This window comes from Oenanthe melanoleuca, chromosome 4A (genome assembly GCF_029582105.1).
Source record: "Oenanthe melanoleuca isolate GR-GAL-2019-014 chromosome 4A, OMel1.0, whole genome shotgun sequence".
Lineage (NCBI taxonomy): Eukaryota > Metazoa > Chordata > Aves > Passeriformes > Muscicapidae > Oenanthe > Oenanthe melanoleuca.
The window spans coordinates 8,646,806-8,659,313 of record NC_079338.1 but is presented as its reverse complement, the minus strand read 5'-3'; the positions used below and the strand labels follow the sequence as shown (position 1 = coordinate 8,659,313).

Below are 12,508 nucleotides of genomic sequence, written 5' to 3'. Positions count from 1 at the left end.
GGGACCAGTTTACAGAGAGATAAGCAAAGGCCTTTTCCTGCTCTGCAGAACTCAGCTGTTCACCCACAAATGTTGCTGAGCAGTTCCAAGAGATCACAAAGATCAGCCATATTTACATGAGAATTCATTAAGACAAAGGAAATGAAATCTCTTCACCTTTTAAAAGTGTGCCTTGCAAAATTTCCAAGGAAATAACAGAAAGCCATTAGTGCACGTCCTAAAGAAACACACCAAATATTGTGCAGAAACAGAACTCCCATTAAAGTCTCATTGCTTCTGCTTTGGCTGATGGCACTAACCCCACTTCCCATCCCATGAAAAAGGAACATCTGGCTTTGTGGCTTCCTTTTTTTCGTTTATTTTTTACCCTTACCTTGCAGAGGACCAGAATCTTGTTTTACTTTGAATTTTAGGTGGAAATGGATCTCAAATCCATTAATCTGAGCCAACGTCTACAGATCTGCTCCATAGCCAAAGCCCAAAACCAATAGCTGTGAAAATATATTGTGAAACTGACCACAGTCTCCATGAACCATAGTTTCAAATTTTAACCCATTTCTACCAGACTGAAATCTGCTCAAGAGGGCAGTTTCAGTCTTAACCATTCCCCATTTGATTTTTCTAGTCTAGGAAAACCTGACATATGTCTGTGGTTATCTGTCATTTCATGAGAATAATTTTCAGTTTCTAGATTTGAATTGAATTTTCACAATTTCTTTAAATTTATTGAATGATGATGTTTAAGTGGGCACTGCTGCAAATCTGAGTGTTCCAAGGGCTTGGATTGAGAAGCTGCACACAAGTCCTTCCTCATAAAATTGAGTGTAAATCAGCTGTTTCGTTTGTTTTGCCAGAATTTTCAGAAGAAAAAGGATCTCATGGTTTCTTTATGCCATCTCAACAATTATCAGTGTTATGCTGCAGTTAGTAACCAAATGCACTCTTGGCACAAAAAATTATCTGGACCCTGACTGTTCTCATCCGTATTCTGCCAGGCCAATCTCCCACCTCACCATTGTGATCCTGTTTCCTTCTAGGATCATGTTTTTAGAGCATTAAAAGTTTTTCTTCTTTCCTGACAGGAACACAGACAGGCCACCTCTCCATACAGTGGTGTTTTTCCATGGACAAGGAAATCTAACCTTGATTACTTAGCACTGGATTTTAACTCTGCTTCCCCATCCCCTGTGCAGAAGGTATGAGTTATCTGAAAAACCCCACAGCCTCCTGCCTTTTTGTCTGCTGGGAGGAAACTGAGACTCAGGGTCACATTCTGCTAGGTGCCTAAGTGCCATGATGAAGCCAGTCATGTTTCCAGCTGACTGTATTAGTGTCAGGCCCAAGATTAATATGATAAAAGCATGATGAGGGTGCTGACAAGGTGTCCTTAGTGTGACTCATAGGGATGCTGCTTACCACAAGCTCAGCACAGGGTTTGAGACTGCACTGGGAAATGCAGCCATGAGGGCTTGTAGGCAAGTGGTGGTTTTATGCTTGCAGTATCTCTGCATGCTCCTTCATTTTCATCAAGTCTCCACAAAGCCTTTCCTGCTAGTTTTCCCAAAATCTCTTTGCAGTAACAAGTTTGCAGCCCATGATAAATTCATGGGGTAAAACTGTACTATCTCTTATAATCTGACAAAATGTGCATCTTTTTTTTGCATCACCAAATCTATTTCAATTTCCTTTTCAATGCTGAGAAAATACATTCCATGTTCCAAAGAACTTCTAACCTGTCTAGGTGGTGGGTAGATACCACTGCAAAGCAATGAACTGTTGTCAGTTTGGGTCATTTTATGTCCTATATATAATTTTCCCTATCAGCCAATACTCCCAGATGCAAAAGACTCAAGAATCTTAAGCTTTCTTATTTAAAACCTTCTTGTATCTAAAATCATTTAGGTTATTCCTGCAGCAGGATCACTCAGATGAGGACAGAATTATTTTCTTCATGGAAATAGCCAGTACAGCCCATTTCCCTAAAATAATTGGAGAATTATAGCTAAAGAAGGCTGTAAAGCAATGGTTTTTTGTCAACTGATGTCATTATGAGCTTCAAGGTGAAGTGAAGCAATCAAGGAATGAGGGAAAGGGAAAAGAGAAAATCAAGCTAAGTTTCACTAGCACCCTTTTTCAACCTGAAAATTAAAACATTGTTTTTTTTCCTCTCTGTCCCATAGAAACCTTTTCTGTCTGAGGAACAGAGAGTGGACTATGTCCAGGTAGATGAACAGAAGACTCAAGCTTTACAGAACACTAAGCAGGAATGGACAGATGAAAGACAATCAAAAGTGTAAAGGAAGAAGATTTGGGATCTGGAAGGGTTTTGTTTTTTTTGCACTGGAACCACAATGTAAATGATGCAGCTATCACAGTAGAGCTCAAAGGCAGAGAGAGTCGTAAGATGGTTTCAGTCTGTAGAGGCATTTTTACTGGAAACCTTTGATTTCAGCTGGAAAATGTATGTTGAGTGAATGTTTGACTGATGACTAAAGTAATGCATTAGACTTTTTTCCTGCCCTTACCAGTATGCTACATGGTACCATTTTCTGGCATGATTCTGCAACGAGTCATACACTTAACATTAACAAATCCACTACAAGTTGTATTAATCTAGTTCATCCTGCCTTCTTCTGTTGCATAATTCCTAGTTGCTAAAGCTATTTTTTGACATTCCTACAAATGCTGCAGGTGCTCAGAGTGCTTTTATGGCAGCAGGCATCTGACAGGTTTTGGTGACTAATCAACTAAGGGCTAAAATACTGAAACAATAAAAATAACTTTTTGAACATATAGTGCTTAAGCAAAGAGAATTTTGAAAAGTGTTTTTCCCCTAGGTTTAAAAGGTCTGGCTATGAGCTGATGCTGTCAGAACTCAAAACAGGACTATGTACCCATGGGACTGGAATGCATGGTCTTTGACCTTCTGGATGATGGTCATTGTATTAAGCTTCTTCCCTCCATTGTGGGTCATACTTGTCACTTTTCTGTCTGACTCCTACTTATGTTTTCTCCCCTGTCTTAGGAAGTGTCTTTGGCACAGTACAGCTTCTCTTCTAGTGGGAGGCTGCAGCCACCCATTTCTTGGCTGGCCGAAAAATAGAAAGGGAAGCAGTGAGCCTATTTCTGCAAGTCTTGAGAGAACTAGAAAAGGATCAAGACTGCTTTCATCTGAACAGCATAAGAAATTCCATTGGAATTTCTGGTAGCAGTCATCAATCTGATTGTTTCACTAGACCCAAACCCCCCCCCCCAAAATAAAAAAGAGCATTAGGAAGTACAGCATGCTCTGAGAGAGGCCAGGAGCCTGCAAAAACAGCACAGCACTGCACTCATGCAGCATGAGGACCTCTGAGCTCAGGAAGTTTCTCTACCTTGGGACTTGTTACAGGCACTATCTCAGGATGACATATGCGTATAGTTTATTAGATATTTAAACACTTGGCTGCAGTCTTTATTTTACAGTGGCACACAGCCACTTGGCTCGTGGAAGTAGGCAGTGATGCTGAGTGAGCCACACTGGATCTGGTATCACAGGCTTTGGTCCTGTATGTGAATCCAAATAGCCATAAGAGGTCTGATCCTGTCAACATGGGCAGACAGACAGGACCCTTCTTCTCTGATAATGCCAATTTGCTGGCCTCCTTTCATGTGCCTGTTGTTTACCATGTTGCATTGCTGTGACCTGACATCCTAAAAATTCTGATCTACAAAACAGAGGTCATAGAAATGCCATTGCAGAAACCACTGGCATTTCAAAGCTCCTACTCAACTTCCTCCCTACACCCTCTGCTCTGATCTTTCAGGCACTCTGGGAGGCCGAGCTGCATATCCTGTGGGAGAGGCAGCATAGCTAACAGAAAGAGTTTTCCTCCTACCTCAAGAGTACTGAAGGGCTTGCAAGTCTCACTGCTTCTTTAGCCCAGCCCCTGGGGATTTGTGGTGACCAGGATCTTACTAGGTTAAACTGCAAGGACAAGGTTCACCAGCGCCTTCACTGACTGGGGCAAGCTGGGCTCCCAGGCCTGTGGGCATGAGGTGCCCTGGAGTAGACCCACTTGGAAAACCAGGGTAGTCCTGACTACTAACAGCTGACTTGCTGTTCCCTCCTACTCTGCTCCTCCCCCCTCCTCACCAAAGCTCTTGAATGAAAATTAATGTTCATAAAATTTTGAAAATAATTCAAACTTTTCCATATCTTTCTTGTCTGTCTGGTGTGAAATTTACCTTGTTAAAACCCCCCTGTTTTGTCCTCTAACTGATTTTAGCAGAGCTGTGAGTACCCATGCCCTGGGAGTGTTTTGTGGCAGGGACAGGGCATTTGAGAAGAGGCAGCGGAGATCTGCACCTGCATGGAGGTGGCAGAGAGAGGGAAGCATGGAAGGGCCATGGATACTGAGACCTTTGCCTTTCTGCTCAAAAGAATTGCCTTTCTTTCAAAGTGCGTAAATAACGTGTTGCTGAAAGTTCTTGGCATGTGCTAACGTACTGAAAGGGTTAGAAGACCAGCTAAAAGGTGTTTTAAATTATGGAGGGACAGCCTCCACAAAGGGTGAATGAAGTTATCTTCTGCTACTGCAAATCCCAGGTTGTGGAGTGACGGCAGGGCAACCTCATGTGTATCAGAATCATATACAGATCAGCTCGTGTTTGACTGAAATGCTTCCTTTCATGCTGTCAGAAAATCCTCTGAAGCGGAAAACCACCAAGTTATTGAAGACAACTGACTCACTTGGTATTCTAGTTTATTGTAAAAATATTTAAACTTCAACAAACCTGGTTAACAGATCATTCAGAAGTTTAGAGAAGAAAGAGCTGTATTGGGATTTTTCCTCCCCTAAAAGGACATAAACTTAAAGCTTGGCAAGGACTGTCCTTAGATCAGAATGGCTGCTTTCAATTTCCCATGTCCCCTGTTTGCCCTCACTCTTATCTTGATCAAATACTGCTTACTGGTTTCTAACTTTCACTTTTAATTAAGAGCTGAGTTTGAGGGTTTATTCTGGTTTTTCATGTAACGTCTGTTTTTACCGGCTGCTCTAGGGCCCATGACATACATTCTTGTGCAAGTACAATACATGAAGCAGGAGCAATTTAAAGCTACTGGGGGGAAAATTTAAAAGCAAAGCAGTCCTTCTCAAAGGCTTTTTTCAAAAATTTTGTTTTGGTCAAATTCCACAATACTTCAAAGAGGATAAAGAGGAGCAAGATGGTGGGAAGATGGCAAAGGCCAAATCTGCTGTGGCCACCTCATCACTAAGGATTTGTGTGTTAAGGGAGCTGCAGTAGCCACGACTGACAAACCTGTGGGTCAGTACCCATAAAGCCAACCGGAGTGGAGGAGCAAAAAGCAGTTGCTGTTTAGTTAAGTCTGTTCTTACATCCTAATCCCTTGGCCAAGGAGGAAAGAAAACCTGAAAACTGAGTCAGCTTTTGACAGTGCCATGTCTGAAAACATAGCTCAGGCCAGAGCCCTTGGTTAGTATTGGCTCTGGGGCCAGCCAGGCACACTCCTGTTGGTGTCCTCTTTTTGCCATAAGTCTGTTACTTGCATGTATTTTTTTCAAAATTGTGGTGAGAGCTGATGCAGAGAGATGCCCTGCACCTAAATGAACATAGAGTGGCCAGTGGTCCCTTAGCAACCTGCTGAGGGAATTGGCATTGCCCAGCCCAGATATTGTAGTGCCTTCTCCAGCACTGCTCCCCATTAAAAATGGGGAGAGTGCTAAATGAACAGAACAGTTTTAGTTAAATTGGAAATGTCACCTTGTGTAGTTGCTGGATGAAGCTTGGTTGCGGGATAACATGGAAAACAACCAAGCTCAATGGTTTGAGTTGTGTGGTTATTGTTGGGACCATCAGCTGGTTCCCACCACTGATGTGTTTAATATGGCCTTACTCTCTCCTTCAATGACCACACATTTGACCAAGGTATAGCAGGTCCACAACTCATTTGCTTTTTGGACTAAACTACATTTTACATTTATAATTCCTTTATGACAGGAGGCAGCATTAATTTCCTTACTGGCAGAAATAAGCACTTAACGTGAGAAATGCCAGCAGCCATGTAACTGGAACAAGGTCTTTTCAGCCAGCTCACTTTGCCAGTAGTAGCACCTGCTTTCTTTGTTGTCACTAACTACATCCTAGATGTAGATTTTGGAGTTGTATTCACTTGCAGTAATTCAGAAGTTTAGTAATTCAAAGACCATCAGATGCTGTGATGAAAATGAAGTATAGGGCAATGCCTTCCCTTTGCCCTCTGTTCCACAAAACTTGCTCAGGTTTAAAAAAAATAAAAGCCACCAAAATAGCAGACATTTGCCATGTCAAAGCCAGGATATTTTTTGTTTTCAAATGAAAATAAACATTTTCTTGTGCAAAAGAAACATTATACTTTTTTTGTATCTGTAAATCTGTAGGGAGGCATTAAAGTCATCTCTGTTACAAAGGGACAAGTTGTTGCTAGAGGGAAGGGGCTCACCTTCCTCATGTTTCATTGTAATGTTTGGTGTATATATTTGCACATTAAACTGTATCTTTTTTCTAATAAATTAATATAAAAGGTAGCTGTGATCTTTAATTATTTTGGTAAGTGAAGGTGCTCATGGGATAAGCTCCCACATTTTTCATTTAAAGCTTTTTCTATTTTTTAATTCTCTTACTAGGCAGTGACTTGTTAATATAAAATTTTTGGATCCAAATTCAAACAAAATTGCAAGCAAATGTTGTACACCTGTGTATCAGGGAGATTATTTGCAGAATAGCTAAGAACTGTGAAGTTGTGGCTTGGACTCATATCTGTATCCTCCTGGGACAGAGTGAGCCGCAGTCCCCTAGTCCCAGCCCCAACTCCTGCTGCCACAGCCAAGGGGCAGGAAGGGGTCACAACTCCTGACTGGCTATGTAGAGCACAAGCACAAATTTATTCAGCACATGCTCTAGGCTTGGATACAAAGTTGTTATTTAACCTGGTCTTTTAATTGCTCTGTGCTGAAGAGTGTAGTTGCTGGTAATATAATTTCCACATGCAGCAAGCTAAGGACGTGGGATCCTTTCAATGTGCCCATCTCAGGATTTAGAAGATGAAACAAGGCAGTCCATGGGAGCAGAGCTGAGTAAGCCTTGCTGCTAACAAGCCAGGTAGTTCAGAAATAGCTTATTTATTGCTTCAGGCAAGTGCCATTTTTGGATCAGCATGCTTTGTAATCCTGTCTGGAGACCGACCGAGGTGGATTGAGGGAGGTGTAGTGCTTAGAGAGCCACTGATGGAAATTTGGCTGCACAACTCAAGACAAACAGTCACATGTGACTTAGATAAGCCTTTGCCTGCAGGCTTGATAGAAGGGAACTCTGTGACATTTTGTGTTTAGTCTTCAAGGGATGGCAGGTCAGAAAAATAAAAGGTCAGATAAAGTGACTGCCAGTTCACAGCTCCTTCATGTCTCTGCCCAGCAGAGATGGCAACAGCCCTTTCATCAGAGAGCACTTCCCAGAAAAGAGACCTCCCTCAATTTCACCTCCTCCCAGAGCCTTGGAGGGAAACAACTGTGTCAAAGCCACCATTAGCCCTTCCACCATTGAGTGACCCAGGAAGCTCTCAGACTTCTCACACCTCAGTGCAAAGTAATTTAGTGATTGGATAAAAATAATAATAATGATAATAACAATAACAACAACAACAACAACAACAACAACAACAACAACAACAACAATAATAATAATAATAATAATAATAATAATAATAATAATAATAATAAACTGACAGCAAAATGTCTGGATATGTAAGTACTTGGCTCTATAGAGGGAGGCCCCTCTAGTTGCATCTGCAATTGCAAACCACATCAAATACTTCCCTGACGCAAAAAGCCACAGAGCAGCCAGCAAGGTAGCAAAACCAGGTTATCTTCATGCGTCTTCAAAAAGGCAGTAATTCCCCATCATAGAATCATAGAATATACATTGAGCTGGAAGAGACCCACAACAAAGATTGAAGTCTAACTCCAGGTCCTACACAGCACAGCCCCAAGGATCGTATCATTTTCCTGAGAGCATTGTCCAAACTCTTGAACTCTGGCAGGCTGAGTACTTCCTTACAGGAAGTACTGTTCCTGTGCTCACCCTCTTGTGAGGAACCTTTTTCTAATATCCAACCTTTCAGCCCTGTGCTTTTTTTGTCTCTTTCACTCATTTGATTCAAGCACAATTTCTTCGGTCTTTTTTAGCCAGAGATGCTCAGGAGAGCATTTGCCTTAGATACAGGCTTTCCTTTGTAGTCCTTGGGCTCTGTATCTACTCAAGACACAGTGGTGACATCTCATTTCTCTCCAGGAGATCTTCAAGAGTTTTGGCAATGGAGCCATACTTTGCTTCAAAATTTTCATGAGGATTTGCAGGACAGTGACCCCCCAGACCAGTAGCAGAAACAGCACTGAATTTGTGGGGTCTTAGTCCTGCGCTTTTGCTAGCAACTTATGCAGACCTCACACTGTGTTTTGACCGGTCTTAAGATCTGCATTTCTCCATCAAACAGCATCTAAAGCTCCTTTTCCAGTTGTTCAGGGCAGAGAGTGCAGAGGGACTTAGCTATTGGGTTATACATATTTATTGGAGCACACTGGGAGCCAGGGGTACCACATCCAGTGCAAACAAAGGATGCACTGGCAGAAGCTCAGCCCAATCCCACCTGGGGAGCTGATCCCAGGCCCTGTTGTAATGCAGGAGCGAGCAGGAAGCAACCCAGCCTTTCATTCCCTCTCCTGTTTTGTTCTACTTTGGTTTTCTTTTCACATATGATTTTAGCATAAATTCATTGTTAAACAGTCCCAACATCCTGTTCTGACAGCTTTGGGATCTTGGCATTGGCATGTCCATCACTGTCTAAGAGCCTGAAAAGCCCTTCCTCTCTGAATGGCTCACACTGAGGGCTTTAAAGCTTTGAGCAATTTGAGGGGGGGTTTACATTACATGTGTTTGTGGTGGTTGTTGCAGTTCGGTTTGCTCCTTCATTCAGAAATGTTCCATTCTTTGTCCAGGAGCTCAGCTTCTTGGAATTGCCTCTGACTATGCTGCTATCTTCTGGGTTTGCTACTGCTGCTCTCATTTCTTTGCATCCTTCCCTATATGAGCAGCATGGGGGAGATCTGCTCTGTATTTTCTCCCAGAAGGCAAAAACCACAGATCCTTCCCATGAAGCATCCATTCTTCCACCTATTCCAGGAGACTATCACTCTGCCAGCATCTTGGTTTTCTCTAGGAGGGCACAGAGTGTTTTGTAGAGTTACACAATGAAAAGGACACATTATCAAATAGCAGCAGCTCTAACAGGTGTCTACAAGCGCTTGAGAAAGTGCCAGAAGGCAAATAGAGATTTTTCCTTTAAATTTTCAGATTAAAATTCAGGACAAGCTTTAAGTGGAACCTTTTATACAGCCTGAAAGTGAGAATTCAAAAAGAATTGAGGATTGAGCAATACAGAAATTCATAAAATCCCTGAGGTCTCCATAACTCTTCCATGTCTCTGTTTAGCATCAATGTAGCTTTGAGGAAGCAGCCAGGTTTGTCAGGCAAAAGGAGACAAACTTTCCAGAAGGAGTCCAAGCAGGGTTTGGGTGCCCCCACCACAGTGGCATTCAGCTGAGATCCCTGTAAATAACCCCAGTTTGAGATGCTGAACTGTTCCCATTCAAACCTGAAATGCCTTAGGACATGCCCAACCAGGGACTGGTAACACCAACAAAGCTGTGCAGGCAGCCCCAGGAAGGCTGCAGGGACAGACTGACCCTCTCCTGCCTCCTGCTGCTGCTTCTTCTCCTGTCAAGCAGTCTCACATCCACAGGGCTGTGCCCAGGCCCCTTGTAGCCCCAAAAATCCAGAGGCTGGGAGCTTTGCCCTTGGCCATAGGAGCAGGTGACTCAGCCAGTTATGTCTTAGGGTATGTACATTCTGACTACAAACAATTTATTTTAAAGCACCTAGCAAGCCCAATGTACTGACAGTGGCAAATGAAGTCCCCCCAAAATGATAAGGACTTCCCTGAAGAAAATTTATCTGGCTTTTGGTGTAAATTTCAACCATGAAGATAGGCAGGCAGCAGGGCAGCAAGGCATGCTGTTTAAAGTTCAAAATAAGAGATGTCTTTTTAAAGTGTTTTTTTAATAAAAAATAGAAGATTCATCATTTCTTTGGTTTTACTTCCTCCACAGTTAGTCAGAAATCATCAGGAAATGGCACCTAAAGAAATCCATCTAGTTCTGCCTGGTCAGCACAAAGAATGTGCTCATGCAGAGGACAGTGGCTGGGGTGGGGGGGGGGCTCTGCCTCTTCCCAGGCAAAGCTGAGCAACACACCAGAGACTGCTCAAGAGTGAACTTTCATGACATGTAAAAACAAAATGACAGGGAGAAAAAATAAAGATGGATTTCCACAATCAGCACACCCAGAATCTGACTTTTGCACCAAATTAAAATTTGGAATAACCAGAAATGTCAGTAATTCTTTTTTCCATGTTTATATATGAAGGGGGGGAGGGGGGGAGGGAAAAAATAAAACAAAAAAAAACCCAGAACAAACCACACACTTTACCATCCATCCATCTCTTAAGACTTTTCTCTAAACAGTTCTGGCTGTTAAGTGATACCCAAGGTTCAATGAATAGATTATTTTCTACTGCAGACCTGCCTATCTCTCTGTGCTCCTCTCACCATTAACCCTTCCACAATCCACAGCTGGACAGGACTGGCTCAAAAAGTGCTTGAATGTACTTTTTTTCCTTCAGCCTGTGTGGATCAAGTGGGAAGGGTGTTTTGGTGTTATTCCATCAGTTATGATTACCTGCACATTTGTGGCTGCAAAAACAGAGATGTGTAAGCGGAAGCACCATCCTTTTCCATTGGCAACATAAAGTTAGTCCTCCTAAAGAGCTCTTGCTAACTCTGCTGACCGCAGTTCACTGGATGAAACAGAGGGAGGAGCACATAAAGTGGCTGGGAGGAGGTGAGAAACAGGAAACAGATGTGCAGGAGCTGGTGGAGAAGACCAGCTGTATCCATGGGCTTTATTTCCATCCTGCGTATGAGACACTGCATAGAAAAAGTTGAGTAGGTGAAAAACCCTAAACCTCATTTATACAGGCTACTACAAAGTCTGTATCTTTTCTAGAAAGAGATCACAGAATCGCAAAATAATATGATCCACAAGGATCATTCAGTTAAACTCCTGTCCCTGCACAGGACCATCCCCAAGAGTCACCCATGTGCCCAAGAGCATTATCCATGTTTCTGTTCAGAACTGTACCTGCACTACATTACTCTAGATCAGTAATTTGGCCCTTCCACCACTCTAGCTCTCTCACTTGAGGAGACAGACACTGCCAGGCTCACCCTCTGGCCTTTTTGGTCAGAGAGCAGAGTCTGACCCATGCGGGCAGGTCCCCAGGCTGCTCCAAAACAGATATGAAAAATACTCTCTACAGACAGAAAATCAGGTATCTCCCAGCCTCCAGCATGGGGAGTTGGCATTGCTTGTGTGGAAGCTCTGTGCAAGTTCCTTTTGCTCTGTGGATCTAGAGAACACACCCAGCTGCTTACACCCTGGGGGAAAGTCTTGTACCTGGGGGAGGGAAACCCGCAGCCTCAGGAGGAGACAAAAAAGTTCATATTCCAGCAGAAGCCTTACCTACAAGTACTGTACCTTAGCAGCTGGTGGGATGTGCTTTCTCAACAATCTTTTAATTCTGAATAGTCAGAAAATACTTTAAAATGAGATTTTTTCAGATAACTTTGATATTTGCACTGCAGCCAAGCAGAGTCCTCTGCTCGGAAAACATTGACTCAGAGGCTTCCTGGTGTTGCAGAGCAGTGGTCAGTGCAAGATGGGATCAGTAACTCCAGCCCAGAGTTGAGCAACCTGTTTGTAAAATTGTGATGTGGCCGTTTCCCAGGGGAGGTGCTCACTTCCCCTCCCCACCAGCCTCCCAGTACAAAGGACCAAGGGCAGAGCAGACAGGGGAAACCCAGTGAGAAAAGCTGCAAGGTACTGGGTCAGACAGTGCTGAGCAAAATGCAAACCCTACCCTGCTGTGCCAAATGCCTCCCCTGGGAAATCACAGCCCAAGAGCCTCCAGTGCATTCAATCCCACTTTGGTGGGAGGTTGGCTGCAGCTTCAGGGTAGGCACAAGGTGTCCAAAGATGTCTGTGGCTAAGCGGGTAGGAGCTCAGGGGAACACAACTTACACATCCCAAAACATCACCTTTCATTTTGGCCTGGAAAGCATGCAAATATTTGTCCTTTAAAAGATCTAGAGATAATCCTTATCTGCTGTTCACATCATGCATGGCTGTCACCCCAAGCAGCAAAGACGGAAGAAAAAAAGAGAACTACTTTGGTGAAAGAAAGTGCTTGGTGCTGGCAAAGACTTTCAGTAGTCATGGAATATAATATGTGCTGTGATTGCTTTTTTTTTTTTAAATAACCAGCCATGGTGATGAACTCCCCCACTTTCTGCTT

General features: G+C 43.0%; 1 protein-coding gene across 7 annotated transcripts in view; it reads left to right on the top strand.

Annotated features, from left to right (window-relative positions):
- GAB3 (GRB2 associated binding protein 3) overlaps positions 1–12,508 on the top strand; it is an 81,140-nt gene that overhangs the window by 60,664 nt on the left and 7,968 nt on the right. For 5 of the 7 annotated variants that reach the window (XR_008840532.1, XR_008840533.1, XR_008840530.1 and 2 more), the window contains exon 9: positions 1,083–1,196. Coding sequence is in view for 3 of the 7 variants with exons in the window: in XM_056491654.1 (XP_056347629.1) it covers positions 1,083–1,196 (114 nt within the window). In the remaining 4 variants the exon portion in view is untranslated. Of the gene's footprint in view, positions 1–1,082; positions 1,197–2,180; positions 3,615–12,508 lie in introns of those variants that run through there. The other 2 variants (XM_056491653.1, XM_056491652.1) reach the window with 1 other exon arrangement.